The sequence below is a fragment of the Maniola hyperantus genome, chromosome 24, assembly GCF_902806685.2.
Source record: "Maniola hyperantus chromosome 24, iAphHyp1.2, whole genome shotgun sequence".
NCBI classification, from domain to species: Eukaryota; Metazoa; Arthropoda; class Insecta; order Lepidoptera; family Nymphalidae; genus Maniola; species Maniola hyperantus.
Window position 1 is genome coordinate 336,811 of NC_048559.1, and position 16,375 is coordinate 353,185.

General features: G+C 37.6%; 1 protein-coding gene across 1 annotated transcript in view; it reads left to right on the forward strand.

Annotated features, from left to right (window-relative positions):
* The window catches only part of cpx (synaptic transmission protein complexin), a 271,344-nt gene that overhangs the window by 156,685 nt on the left and 98,284 nt on the right, over window positions 1-16,375 (forward strand). The window contains exon 3 of the mRNA XM_034981445.2: window positions 13,993-14,075. Within this exon, the coding sequence (XP_034837336.1) occupies window positions 14,021-14,075 (55 nt within the window). The 5' untranslated portion in view covers window positions 13,993-14,020. The remainder of the gene's footprint in view (window positions 1-13,992; window positions 14,076-16,375) is intronic.

A 16,375-nucleotide genomic window follows, 5' to 3' on the forward strand; every position in this document is an offset into this window, starting at 1 on the left:
TAGATACTTTAGATTCTATCCATAAAGTTATTTTGGGGATGAAGTCCACCAAGCATAGATTTAAGTTTTTTAGGGTACCGTATCTTTAAAAAAAGGAACCCCTTATCTATAGCATCACTTCGTTATGTCTGACTGTCTGTCACGATCCTTCAAGGGAATCAAACTTATAGGGTACTTCCCGTTGACCTAGAATCATGCATGACAACCTCCCTGGCGCAGTGGTAAGCGCTGTGGTCTTATTAGAGGGAGGTCCCGGGTTCGATTCCTGGCAGGGATTTTATAATTTCTAAATTTCTGGTCTGGTCTGGTGGGAGGCCTCGGCCGTGGCTAGTTACCACCCTACCGGCAAAGCCGTGCCGCCAAGCGATTAAGAGTTTCGGTACGATGCCGTGTAGAAACCAAAGGTGTATGGGTTTAATAAAAACTGCCATACTCCTTCCAGGTTAGCCCGCTCTCACCTTAGACTGCATCGTCACTTACCATCAGGTGAGATTGCAGTCAAGGGCTAACTTGTATCTAAATTAAAAAATTAAAATTAAAAATGCAATATCATTTGTTTTTAGAACATTATATTCCGCAATAGGTTGAGATGGCAATCGGGGTATGAAGCGGGGGGATATACCCCGCACACCCGCACGTCCGCCGCGCTCGCCCGCACTCCCCCCCCCCCCCCCCGATTGTTATATATCCACTTGTCGCGTATATAGGCAGATATACATTTACATGAAAACTCAAACTCAAATAAATTTATTCAAATTGCGTAACATTGTACAGCTTTTGATTGTCAATTGTGGAATTTGTAGGATTTCATTACGTAAACTTAAAACTAAAGTTCTGAGGGTCCCAAACGCGCCCTGGTCTGAGAAGAAGCTCACAACAAACTCAGCCGGGTATGAAAAGCGAAGGGGAAAGCGTTTTTTTAAATTCAGATATAAGTTAGGCCCTTGACTGCAATCTCATCTGGTGGTAAGTGATGATGCAGTTAGATGGAAGGGGTACCTATGGCACATTTTCTATTGAACCCACACCATTTTATTTTCTACACGGTATCGTACCGGAAAGCTAAATCGCTTGGCGGCACGGCTTTGCCGGTAGGGTGGTAACTAGCCACGGCCGAAGCCTCCCACCAGACCAGACTAGCGAAATTATAAAATTCCAAACCCCTGCCAGGAGGCGAAGCAGCTCGGAGCGTGCAGGTGCCAGGTCGGCACCACGGAGGAGCAGCAGCGGAGATCACAGCTGTGTTAGTGACGTCTAGCCCCCAAGGGGGGAGAGTGAGCATAACGGACAAGGAAGAGACAAAAAATAATTTGTAGGGAGTCAAGAAGGCGCCCCGGGAAAATGCCAAGAGCAAGTACCGAACGGGCGCCCTCCCGCGATTCGGCCCATATAACCGAGAGGTTGGTGGGGCCATGGGAGGTGAGGGTTGTCCCTGCCAGGAATCGAACCCGGGACCTCCCAGATAACAGTGCTTATCACTGCGCCAGGGAAGTCGTAGGGTTACTCCTCTTAAGTAAAGCTTGTATCTATTACTCAGTAAAGAGAGCTTGAAAGCTATTAGAGGCGGCGCGGCGTGAAAGCTTCCAGCTGGATCAGGATCGTCGTGTGCAGTGACATTAAAAATGCATTACCGCACTAGGGGCTTAAAGGCCTTGTTACTGTGTGCTCGCGGCCATGTAGCCGCCACGTTGACTTTTAGTTTCTGATAGTTTTAGTTTGTTGTTTTTCTTCTTACACTTTAAGATTGGTTTTATAATTCCGTACTCGAAAGGGTGGCCAACGGGACCCTATTAGTAAGCCTCCGCCGTCTGTCCGTCCGTCTGTCTATCTGACAGCGGGCTGTATCTCGTGAACCTTAATAGGTACAGGTAGAGAGTTTAAATAATAAAAAAATCACAATGGCTTCCATGAAAAATTAAAAAGTGTTATTTATATTGTTCGATGGTACGGAATTCTTTGTATACGAGTCCGACTTGCACTCGAAAGATATTTAAGATTTTTTAAACTAAAAATAGAGAGATTGTTTTTAGAAGAAGGAATTTCAACGAAATAGAGGGGCGGAATATGGAAACTCGGAGTCTCGCAGTATGGTGGTAAAAACTAGGTAGACTGCATCATCACTTACTACCAGGTGAGATTGAAGTCTAGCGCTTACTTGTATCTGAATTAAAAAAAGTGGCTAATCTTGGCCTAGAAGTCTCCTAGTCACCTCGCTGTATTATATCTGTCTTCATTGTTCACCCCAAGTAACACAGAAAACCACTTACAATTTCACAAAAGAAATATGATCTCTATAAAATAGAAACAAGCCAGCAAAAAAGCAAACACTTGAAAAGGTGTAAAATATTAAAAATCTTGTGACAGCTTAGTCGGTGAGAAATTGTTATTTTTAATACTGAAAATTTTCTTTCCTGCCACACCCACTGAGATGACGAGAAAATTGATTCTCTCCAAGAAAGCCTTTAAGACAAATTAGGTACATCCCACTTGGATATTCAGACATTAATCTCGAAACTTGAAACGGATATTTCACAATTTACTGATATTGAATGGATTTATGGACGGAATCCATATTTTAATATCATAAATGCGAAAGTGTGTCTGTCTGTCTGCTAGCCTTTCACAGCCCATCTATTCAACCGATTTTGACGAAATTTGGTATAGAGATAGCTTGGATCCCGGGAAAGGACATAGGCTACTTTTTATCCCGGAAAATAAAAGAGTTCCTATGGTATTTTTAAAAACCCTAAATCCACGCGGTCGTAGTCGCGGGCATTATCTAGTAAGTAATAAATAATATTAATCTATTTTCGGCAAAATGTCAGTAAACAATTTGTTTTAATATAAATAAGATTTTTTCATGTAGGATTTCTTTATAACGTTACGAAGAAAACTTATACGAACAAAGGATATTAAGAAATACAAAAATGAAAGAAAATTGAAAAGTAGCCCCAAAATATTTAAAAATGAAAACAATCTTATTCAATATCTAAATATCAAAAAGCTTCCTGATTAATCATAACGACTTTTAAATTAATACGATTTGGAACATTTACGGAAGAGGGAAAAGAGAAGATAATGATAAAAACAATAATTAACAAGATAAGGAAACTCTTTTCGCTCTTGAAGATTATTTATTGCTTGTTTTAACGAGTTATTTGAAACAAAGAAATAATTATGTTAACTGTGATCATTCATTTTTTTTTTATTTTTTTTTTTTTATTCAGGTACAAGTTAACCCTTGACTGCAATCTCACCTGATGGTAAGTGACGATGCAGTCTAAGGTGGGAGCGGGTTAACCTGGAAGGAGTATGGCAGTTTTTACTAAACCCATACACCTTTGGTTTCTACACGGCATCGTACCGGAACGCTAAATCGCTTGGTGGCACGGCTTTGCCGGTAGGGTGGTAACTAGCCACGGCCGAGGCCTCCCACCAGACAAATCATGATCATGATCAACCCATCGCCAGCTCTCTGCAGGACACGGGTCGCCTCTCAGAGTGAGAAGGGTTTGGCCATAGTCTACCACGCTGGCCCATGTGCGGATTGGTAGACTTCATTCACCTTTGAGAGGAATATGGAGAACTCTCAGGCATGCAGGTTTCCTCACGATGTTTTCCTTAACCGTTAAAGCAAGTGATATTTGAATTACTTAAAAACGCACATATCTCCGAAAAGTTAGAGATGCGTGCTCGGGATCGAACCCCCGACCTCCGATTGGAAGGCGGACGTCCTAACCACTAGGCTACCACAGCTTACTCGTCCCTACGTTAGCAAAACAAAATGGCAGGTCAACCCAACATTGTTGTAGGCACTGAAAACATTTTAGTGAGGCTTGCACGCAATTATTTTTAATCACAGTTTTTAATAGACAGTAATTATTTTCATTTAAAAAATATTTCACAGACATTTTATCTGAATAACGTGAAATATTTTACTATCAATAAGCAAAGAATATTATTATGGTTTCATATCAAAGTTGAAGTGAATGTTACTATCCCGCCCCGGCTTCGCACGGGTAGCTTAATACTTTGTTCAGGGATCTCTAATAAAAAAATATAATAGCCTCCGTCACTCAGGAATAAAGTAGCTTTCTATTGGGGAAACTATTTTGAAAATGGTGTGGCGGTTGCCACACTAGAAACTAGATGGCGCTGTTCAATCAATGACGTAGTCCCGAACAAATGTACCGCCGACAGTACTCGCACTAACAGAGTGTTCGGCAATCTGGACTATATATAGAAGTTTCAAGATACAACCGTCGGCCCAGCTGGCGCTACCGAGCACAACCAACCGCTCGGTGGGAGATATGCCCTTTGGTACGGTCGAGCCTGCACACCGCTCCCGTACAAATGGGTTCAGTAGTTCTATCTATATTATGTGATTTAGCCTAAATTAATTTTTTTGTGAACACATTTTAATATTTTTTTGTGATGTAACCACAAATTCACGGTTTACAGATTTTTTCTTTTCTTAACTTGTGCTAAAAGACCTACCTACCTGCCAGATTTCATAATTCTAGGTCAAAGGGAAGTACCCTGTAGGTTTCTAGACAGACAAACAGGCAGATACAACGAATGATCCTATAAGGGTTCCTTTTTTTCCTTTTAAGGTATAGAACCCTAAAAAGTGTCGATCGGAATCCTAGAAAACCCAAAACTATTGTGTAAACCGTGTTTACCATATTGTTCACAAGAAGGACAAAGTTTTCCCCCGACCCTGCCCGCTGAAACAAAAGGGTTACATTTGCATATAAATGAGTTACCGTCCCGGAGGTATTGTATCGCTGGAGATACAACTTTTTCCCAACCTTGGGGTTTATTGGAGGCGATTTCTAAACCTGAAATACAAGCTTTCAGAAAGGGTTACCTTTAATATTAAAATTTGTAACTCTGACCTAAATTTTTTTAGGGTAACCAAACAAGCGGTGATAGTATAAATGATTAGACTTTGACCTCCTATTACGGGAGTCCAAGGTTCGACTTTGTAACTTTTTGGAGCCGATTCTCTTGTACACAATCTCTAAACTAAATTGACACGTGTAAATCTATTGCTATCCCTGTCATAATATTGCTTGCGGAAAAGGATAGCACTAAATTTAGACCTGTTTAGTTAATTTAGTGTTTAGTCTAGTTTAGTTTAGAGATTGTGTACAAGTGAATCGGCCCCAATATGCGTTTTAAGCAAATAAAAAATATCACTTGCTTTAACTTGTATCACTGTTGTACTTGAATCTATACTTGAATCACTGTTGTATGATTCACGTGCTGGCAAATCGATCCTGTCCTAATTTAAATAGTTATAGATTTTTTACTAACAAATAGGTTTAAGTTTCGTGTAATTACTAACACTAATATTAATAATTACTAACAATTAGGTTTAAGTTTCGTGTAATTACTAACACCAATATGATCCTTGTTGGTCGAAATAAAAACATTTTATTTATTTTTATTTATTTATTTTAACGGTGAAGGAAAACATCATAAGGAAACCTGCATGCCTGAGAGATTTCTACAATGTTGCCAAGGGCGTGTGAAGTCCGACAATCCACACTGGGTCAGTGTACCCAATAGTCTATAAGGTAAGAGAGGCATATAAGGCCCACTTTTATTTAAAATTAAATATTTTTATATATAATCATGATAAAATGACAAACTCATTCGAGATAGGCTTAACATTTATTCCACTTTGTTGATGTATCAAAATAATTACATAAATATTAAGGTATTATTGAGAAATCAAGTTTTTTTAAAACTACTGTTTTGGGCCTTATTAAACACTATCAAGATATTAAGGCCCGCAATAAAAATAAACATTTTGATGGTTATTACTGCTTTTAAATCTTTTTAACTTTCAACTTAAACCTAAAACAATATTTCGTATATTTAAAACAGGAGGATATTCTTAATTAGTGGTAATATTTGGTTTTGGGCCTTATTATACTAAAGAAATAAGAAATCTTCTATTTAACTCTAAAACAGTAGGTTAAAAATAAAATTAAACCTTTATTAGACACATCCCTTTAAATATCAACTTTTAAAATATTATTTTAAAAAATCGCTCATTTTTTACATTTTAACAAAATCTTAGAGGGCCTTATTAAACCTAAGGACTTTTTAAAGAATCAAAACTTATAACGAGTAACATATTCTTCACACAAATTTATTTAGGTATTTGGAACTTATACTCATGTTTTAATTAGGAACTTGTTATTAAATCAGCCTTGTTAAGAGATCACAAATACTCCAAATTATCTTAAAATTACTTAAATAAAATATTGACCGTGTCGTTAAATGCAATCGGGGCAAATAAAAGCTTCATCGTCGTCTTTGGTTAAACCTACACATTCTTCGTGATACCATTTAGCACAATTTTTACATCTTCTCATATCCTCTTCTCTTTCTAGTTTGCACCCATGACAAAACCATCTATCATTCATATCTGTTTTAGTTTTCTTGTTTTTACCTATTTTATTTTGGGTCTTGGTTTTCTTACTTTCCTTCCTAGTCGACTTTTTATTTTCCTTATTTAGTATAATTTTTTTATTATTTTTTCTTACTGTCGCATCTTTAGTTTTTCCCCTCTCATAACTATTATCATGCTTCTTCTCAAATAAATCTTTGACGATTCTCTGTCCTTTATAATTCATGGCTTTGCGTCTTGGACGGGACTTTACAACGGCAAAGTTAGGTGTTGGTATCAGTTCCTTAAAAGTTGTCGTGGAAGGTATTTTATTTTTGAACTCAATCAGTGGAACATCATCATGGGAATCATCAGCCGAAATTGGTGAACGCATTTCTATAATTTCACTCGCCAATTTCTTGTAACTTTTTTCTGGAGTTTTTTCTCCTTTTCGTATTAAATCATCATTCTCTTCATCGGAGTCACTAAAAGGGTCATAAATGTTGATACCTCGTGTAGTTTGTTGATAAACAAAGTTTTCAAAATCCAAAGATGACTCTGAATCCGAAGATAAGACTTGTGTAATGGTTCTATTTATACCAGAAGGCCCTGGAACTGGTGAATGCATGACGAACTCTTTATAAGACTTTTGTTCTATAGTTTCTTCATTTTCTGAATCAGAATCAAGCGATGGAGTATAATCTACCAAACGTCTTTGAAGAATCTGCTCAGAAACAGCTATTGCCGGGCACGTTATATTGGGGGTAGCTTCTCCTGTATAGTTTTCTTGTCGAAAACTATTCAGTAAAGATGGAGAAGCAACGTCGATTCTAGAATCCATCATAGCTACAGAGTCTTCAGCATCAGTAAGATCCGTATCTGAATTGTTTTCCAAAGGACGGTACACTAAGGTATCAGGAGGTGTCAATATATGCGTTGCTGAACTGGGCAATTGGGGGTCTTGGTTTTCAGTTAATAGAGATGGCAGGTAGGCATCTTCTGGTATTGCGTTAGGGTCTAAGGGAAACAATCCGGTTGCTCGAAAGCCATTAATAATATTTTCTGGGGTCACGCTTTTTGCCCAAACTTTGGTAAATATTGGATTAAAACGCGCTTTATTGATCTTTTTGGTAGGGTTGTGGTACATGAACTTCACAACTTCTTGATCCCAGAAATTTTCAAATGATTTATTGACTGATTTGTCCAGCGGCTGCAACTCATGTGTTGTGTTCGATAGCAAGCAATACAATATTATATCATATTTTTCTGCTGCGTCTACTATATCATAATCTAGATGGCACGAGGCACCGTCAAATATCAGCAAACATTTTCCCGGGGACTTGTATTTTCCCAGATGTTCTATAAAATTAATGAACAAAGAGCTCGTCATACTACCCTTAGGTGCCATTTTCACTAGTGTTCCAGGGGGTAAGTTGTCTGTGAATTCCTGTTTAAGTCGTATACCCTTAAAAAGTATCATCGGAGGAATGCTATTTCCTGCAGCACTAACACAAACAGCAATCGTAACATTTTCCGCATGTTCATGTGCTACCATATGAACCCTGCGATTGCCTTTTTCAGCTAAAACTTTTTGCTGGTGATGGATAGTTAACCTGCAGCCTTTTTCGTCGATGTTATATAACCTTTCTGGGTGATTGGGAATGTCTAGTTCATCGTACAATTTCTTTATTTCTTGAAAGTGATGCTGCACTATGGACTTATTCAGTTTCTGTGCTCTAGCCGGGTTCATAAGTTGAGCCTTGCGGATTGAAATATTTGGGTTCCGTTTCATAAACATGTTGAACCAGTCCCTACCCGCTCTGCCAGTTTTTTTATTGAAATTGTTTTCAATTCCCTGCTTCTCACAGAACTTGTAGGCCTGTGTTCGAATGACTTGGGGTGTAAGCGGCATGCCTATTTTGGAAAATTTTATAATTCTCTCCACTAAATCTTTTTCGTGAGCCTTTGACAATATGGGGGCCCGCCCAATTTCTTTTTTAGATTTTCCGGATGTCAGGTGGTTTCGTAGAGTTCTGCGAGGTATATTATAACGAGCCGCTGCTTCTCGTTGTGAAAGTTCACCGTTTTTCACAGCAGCCATTGCCGAGGCCAAACTATTTTCTGACCACATGGCCCGCTTCCTTTTAACTGGCAGGGGTGGTGACGACATTCTAATCTGCAAAGAAAATATCTTATAAAGTTTAAATTTATTCAGTTACATTGGCAGAATGAATAGTTCATTATTACACTTTAATAATTAATAAATAAAAATGTTTTATATTCAACCGTTAGTCCGACGAACCATTATTATCATAATAATAACAAGAAAATTGATATATTTTAACTTTTAACCCTTATTTCACTTCTTTCTATTTCTATTTTTGCAAAATATTTGCCTAAGCTCTGTCCCATTTACAACTTTACCAAAATTCATTAAAATCGGTTTCAGTCAGACAGACTTACTTTCGCATTGTTTATTCTAAAATTGCACTTTAAAGTAACCATTTATTAAAGTCAACCTTTTCATCTCATACGTTAAATAAGATGTACGGGCCTTGTAAGCAACGGAAAGCGTGGGCCTTCTTAGCCATAGTACAAATTCTAGAATAACGGAAAATATTAAATATAAATATAGGAATAAAATTACTAACTTACCCTTTCTCATGCAGCTAGTTAACTTGTGTTCACATCCAAATAAGAATAAACATCGACTAACTCAAGAAACTTAATTAAAACAAAGTTTATTTTCGTAAAAAAATATATGAAGAGCAGACGCTACCTCCCGCACCGACTGTATGAACGCTACTAACAAAATGGCGGCGGGTGCGTAGCAAAGCGTTGTTGCCAGCTCGTTGTATCTACTACTTCTATGTGTGCGGGATGTGTTGAACGAATAATACTATTGCAACTCTAATTTTTCGATACTGGGCCTTGCAACCGGCCGGGCCTTCTATGCCTGAACTACCTTATACTATAGCCTTTTTTTTAACGCTGGGAAATGCGTTTACAAATTTTATAATTTCTAAATTTCTGGTCTGGTGGGAGGCTTTGGCCGTGGCTAGTTACCACCCTACTGACAAAGCCGTGCCGCCAAGCGATTTAGCGTTCCGGTACGATGCCGTGTAGAAACCAAAGGTGTATGGGTTTAATAAAAATTGCCATACCCTTTCCTAGCCCGCTTCCATCTTAGATTGCATCATCACAAGTAACACATCAAGCTCGATTGCGGTAGAATGACAGCTACAATGTCACGATCGCAATCACCTCTTATTGGTTGACGCTCGCTCACTATTGGCTACAATGCATTGTTGCAACAAGGCTCGCACAAATTCAGCCAATCACAACAATTGAGATTGTAATAATGATTGATACAGGTTTTACGAAATCGACTTACCGGTGAGATTGCAGTCAAGGGCCAACTTGTATCTGTACCCGTAGTACAAGATTTTACGTCTCACCAAACCAAACCAAATTCGAGAGTCGAAATACTTCCGCGTTACAGTAAACTGGATCTTAAATGCCTTGTTTTAAAGCTCAAGTTTGTCTACACTTCTACAGCCAGCGCTCCAAGCGGAAACATTAAAATCAGTGGCATTGAATATTTGACTTCAATTCAAGGCTGTTTAGGTCCATTTTACTGTAACGCGGAAGTATTTCGACTCTCGAATTTGGTTTGGTTTGGTGAGACGTAAAATCTTGTACTGCGGGTACTGGATAAAAAAAGTAAACAACAAAGAACAGAAGGCACGCATACCTACCGTAAAATAAGTCAGGATAAAAATCATAAAAGCCTTTAAATTCCTCTAATACCCCAGTTACATAGATCAAACGTATCCGCCTCGCGTCGGGGACGGATACGGGCGAATCATTTCCTGAAATACCTACATCGATAAGGCTTTCCCCTCAAGCTCTTGTGAAATAAACTCTATTTGTATGACGGTAGAATTCATTTTGTTTTGTCGGCAACAATTTTTTGTTATAAAACCGGCCGTTTCCTATTTTTGGTCCTACCTTTATCGACCTAGGCCCTATTTATGGCTAGGTACCTACAATTATCTAATTTCTAGAGATGCTCGCGTGAATTTAGGTTTATAAAAATCCCGAGGGAACTCTTTGATTGTTCGGGATATAAAATAGCCTATGTCCTTTCCCTGGATGCAAGCTATCTCTGCACCAAATCTCGTCAAAATCGGACCTAGAGATGGGCCGTAAAAGGTTAGCAGACAGACAGACAGACACACTTTCGCATTTATAATCATCATGATAATGATCAACCCATCGCCGACTCACGCACGAGAGCACGAGTCTCCTCTCAGAGTGAGAAAGGTTTGGCCATAATCTACCACGCTGGGCATGTGCGGATTGATAGACTTCACACACCTTTGAGAACATTATGGAGAACTCTCAGGCATGCAGGTTTCCTCACGATGTATTCCTTCAGCGTTAAAGCAAGTGATATTTACTTAATTATTACTTAAAACGCACATAACTCCTAAAATCTAGAGGTGCGTGTCCTGGATCGAACCTCCGACCCGCGATTAGAAGGCGGACGTCCTAACCACTAGGTGGTTAGTACTGGCACTGATTCTGAGCACAACGTAATAGGCTACTTGACAATTTTTTTAAGTTGGTCTTAAATGGTTAATATTTGTCCTATTATATCAAAAAAATTAACACTATATTTTTTTGCGCCCTAAAAACCGTAAAACTTTAATTTAAAAAAATATTTTTCTTAGACAGGTGAAAACACTGTCGGCCATGTTTGGCCGATAGATTATCTCTGCTCTGACGTCATGCATTTGTAAACAACAGCATAACCCTGGGTTATACTGTTGTTACGGTTTTTAGGGCGCAAAAAAATATAGTGTTAATTTTTTTGATATAATAGGACAAATATTAACCATTTAAGACCAACTTAAAAAAATTGTCAAGTAGCCTATTTTAGTGTATTCGCATGCTCTTCTTACTAATGTAATATGAAAAGGACAGACACAGTGTGACAGTTCTAAATTTAATTTTTAGATGGTAAAACCCATGATTTTAGCGCGCAGTCGCGAACCTACTGTTTAAAATTGTATTGTGCACTAAAATTTAGAGTCTTTAAATGTGAAAGTTATGTTCCGTTCCTTTTTTAGCATTGTTAAAAAGAAAAGGATGCAGATACTCTAAATTTAGTTTAGAGAACGACAAAGGAATCGGTGCCAATTGATCGTAAAATTAGTACCTATGGAATTAGATGAGTTTATTATAAAAATCGGTCAAGTGCGAGTCGGAATCACACAGGAAGGGATTCGTACATAACAATAGTACAAGAAAAACAACACTTGATATTTTTTTAATTTTCGTGGCGGCAGTTTTGACGTTTGTTGTATTCGTTGTTATAGCAGCAATAGAAATACACATTCCGTGAAAGTTTCAGGTCTCTACCTATTATGGTTGACGAGATACAGACAGACGGACGGACGGCGGAGTCTTAGTAACAGGGTTAGTATTTGGGTACGAAACCCCAAAAACGAAAGTCACATAACTACCTACTCTATTGGCTTATTTCTTTCAAACCCATGGAAAAACATTTGAAAAGGCTTTATGTACCTATTCGGCTAGAGGTTTTCGTTAAAGTGAGTTGACCGGAAATGACCCGGAATTCGTTAACTCCAATGACGCAAACTTTACAAATTGCGTGACCCGAGTCCCGAGGTCCGAGCCGCTGGTAACCGATTTCAAAAATAAACTATTGCCTATTCATTACGATTGAATGATTTCTAATGGCTCGAAAGGCGGTGGGCTATTTCGACAAGGTAATACCTACATAATTAGCAGATTTTTTTAGTGTAGGTACTCAGGTATACCTAATATAATGAGCTGGATCATTAAGACCAGGTTAGCTTAGTTTTTTCGCTCTCGCACATTCTGACATTTTCAATGATTGTGAAAAAATCAGTAAGTACCTACTTACTTATACTTTTGACTGGTGGGACTGAACCTTCAATCTATCTGTTTTCAATTCACCAAGTCAAAAAAGTGCAAAAGTAAGTAGGTACTTACCTTTAGAGATTTCAAAGTTTTACTACTTCCCTCCTTGATTTGTTTTTCTCGGTTGCCATAGAAACGGCACGATAAGACACCGCCATCTTCGTTTGTACGAGAAACTACGTCGCGGTTCGCGTCGTAGTACGCTGCATATCTCATAGATGGCGCCAGCCGTTCAACTTTGCCTATTATTTTTTCTAGTTATTTTTCGTCTTAATATTATTTTGACCAAAAACATCTTTAGCTTTTTATTTATGTAACAATTCTATTAGGTACTTAGTCTATTTTTATTTAGGTAGGTATTTTGGATAACTTTTGTTAGTAAATACTAAATAGCTAAGTAGGTAGGTACCTAATCGTTCAAGTTTGTGCAGCGGTAATTCTGGTTTTAGCCATAAATTCAGACATGTAGGTACCTACATGGTAATATATTACAATGCCTTACTTTGCTTTAAAATAAGAGTAAATAGGCATCTCTAGGTAAACGCATCCCACCATCTTAGACCTCATTATCACTTTCCATCAGGTGTGATTGTAGGCAAGCGTTTCCCTATCTACCTACCCTTATTATAAATGCGAAAGTGTGTTTGTTTGTCCTTCAATCACGTTGCTGGAGAGTGACATAGGCTACTTTTTATCCCGGAAAATTAAAGAGTTCCCACGTGATTTTTATAAACCTAATGCCACGCGTACGAAGTCGCGGGCATCAACTAGTATGCAATAAAGAAAGAGCAGCCTTCCAAGCAGTAAGCGTGGCTTTTAATTCTCAAAAAAATTTAAAACGATAATGAAACCGCCAAGTCCAACCCTCCACAGATAATCGCCCCCGAGTGCTCTCGCAGCGTAATGGCTGTAATCTTGATTGATCACTTCTTAATCTTAGCTTTAATATGCATTTTTTTTGCCTTAATCAAATACCTACTCGAAATACCTAGATGTTAAAATGGTAGAATGTTTTTGGGGTTCCGTACCTCAAAAGGAAAAGCGGAACCCTTATAGGATCACTTTGTTGTCTGTCTGTCAAGAAAGCTAAAGGGTAGGTAATTCTCGTTGACCTAGAATCATGAAATTTAGCATGGCTTATAGCAGACAAGGGGAAAAATCTGAAAAACGTGAATTTGTGGTTACGTTACGTTATGAACTATTAATTAGTATTTTCAATTTTCGAAGTAAGATACCAAGTGGGGTATCTATATACCTATCATAAGATGAATGGGTTTCACCTGTGCATTCTAAAATAGATCTTATTTGTTTTTATGCGTGATAGTTTTTGAATTATCGTGCAAAATGTCGAAAAAATACGACTGTAGTACGGAATCCTCGGTGCGCGAGCCTGACTCACACTTGGCCAATTTTTTGGTTAGATTTTTCGGAGTGACAGGACAAAATTCTCAAATTTAAACAATAAGTAGGTAATAGAGATCATTATTTTTTGAGAAATAAAAACCTTCGCAACCAAAGTAAGTAAATAACATGGTTGCAAAGGTCTTTGGTTGTTTTAAATTTTTGGCAAGATAATAATATTTTGCTGGTTTCTTTATGGTAATTTTTCGTTACAGATTAACCAGTAAAAGCAAGTAGAACAAAATGGCGGCGTTCGTAGCCAAGCAAATGGTGGGGAACAAATTAAGCGCCGTAAAAGGTAAGTCTACTATAATAACAGGCACTAGAACACTAGAAGAAGGCTATGAAAAAATGTGATTTAAACATGACACAAAAAACGCGAATAAACAAATCAGTCAGCAGTCAGTGATTTGAAAAGCAAATAGTTAGGTATAAAGATATCATCACAGGTCGTCAAAAATGTTATCTTAAGAAAGAAAGATCACAATATCGCAAAGTATCATTATTGGGTAAATAACTCGGAGACACGCTCTGCCGCTCGTTAGGCGATGCGATGATTCCACTTGAACTACGTGAATTTGCCACGTCTCAGTCTCACCTGCCATTATAATACTACCACTAGCTTCTGCTCGCGGCTTCGCCCGCGTGGCCTACAGGAAACAATTAATGGCATTTTTTTTAAAACATAGGACTTTCTTATAACCTTTTAACCCTCATTTTACCCCTGTAGACCCGTAAGATTTTCGAAAGATTTTATTATATAAAGCTGACGACCTAAAATATGTTGATTTCACGTCTGTTACTTTAAAAACATAGAACTTCCAAATTACCCCCTACCCCCATTCCACCCGCTTAGGGAAGGATTTTCTGAAAACCGTTTCTTAGCTGACACCTAAGTCTTATAAAGAACCTACTTTCCACAAGTTAATTAACAATGATAAAACTTTCCCATACAAACTTTCATCGTGAGTTATGTGCATTTTAAGTAATTAAAATATCACTTGCTTTTACGGTGAAGGAAAACATCGTGAGGAAACCTGCATGCCTGAGAGTTCTCCGTAATGTTCTCAAAGGTGTGTCTGTCTGGCCATCGTGGTAGACTATGACCAAACTCTTCTCACTCTGAGAGGAGATCCATGCTCTGTAGTGTGCCGGCGATGGGTTGATCATACTGAATGATGATTCTTTAACAAAAAACTTAACTAGGGCCTTTGTACAATAAATCTTTATTCAAAAGCAAAACAAGAATGTAGCAATAAAATATATAAATCGGTCAATTTCCACCCAACGCCACAAATCTTCATCAACAGATATCAAAGCTCTGAGCTACGCCCGCGGGAAATCATCTAAGCTGTATAGGTAGCTGTCGTTCATTAGTGTGCTGACTTTACTTATTACTTAGATACAGCATATTCTGTGGGGAAATAATAATACGAGCCAAGAGAAAAATCTCCGCAGCATTGTTAAGTTTGCGGCCATCATTAAAATAGTATTAGGGCGCGCGCAGCTAGGGTTGTCAACCGTATATTATATCTTTTAAATATAATGGAAAAGAAAAGGGAACTGTCTGATTGACTGACTGACTGATATATCAACGCACAGCTCAAACTACTGGACGGGTCGGGTTGAAACTTGGGATGCAGATAGCTATTATGACTTAGGCATCCGCTAAGAAAGGATTTTTGAAAATTCAACACCTAAGGGGGTAAAATAGGGGTTTAAAATGTGTGTTGTACACGCGGACGCTATGCGGATAGCTATCATGACGTAGGCGTCCGCTAGGATGCCTACGTCATGATAGCTAGGTACCTACCTACATGCCAAATTTCAAGTCGATTCGTCCAGTAGTTTAAGCTGTGCGTCGATAGATTAGTCAGTCAGTCACCTTTTCCTTTCACATAATACATATTTAGAAAACCATGTTTTCTACAATATTTACATTTTATTTCTTTCTCATCTAAAAGAACTTTTATTCTTTTCGAGAAAATTCTCTTCAAACCTATGCCTTACTTCAAAATCTGTCCAGGTATAATGGAAGTTATAGTGGAATATAAAAAAACACATACATGAACCGTGTGAAAACATTGCATTCCTTTTTTTGGGGAGTTGTGTAAAAATAATACTCAAATATATATAAATATTAAAATATTTATTTTTATATTTATTTATTTTTTTGGATTTGCTATGGGTAGGTACCTATTTAATTTTAATAACATAGGTTCTTAATTACTAACAGTCTTATTTAGATATTATGTAAATTATTTATTGGAAGACCTTATTTTATTGCTTAATTTTAACATACAGTAACAATATAATCTACAAAATCATTTCATAAAACACACTATTAATATTAACTATTCTAATTATAACCAATCTTCTACAATGTTTTAAATGATTTTCTCTTATAATTATCAGTATAATATTGTTAAAACGGGTACCATGATTAATTAGGCGATAGGACTCATGCAACTGAGTCGAAATATTGGCATTCGAAAATCGCCTAATTAATATGTAATATAGAACACAATACCTACATATTATATAAGAAACCAATTCAATAATTAAAATATTATGTGAATTTATAAATGCTTACTTCTT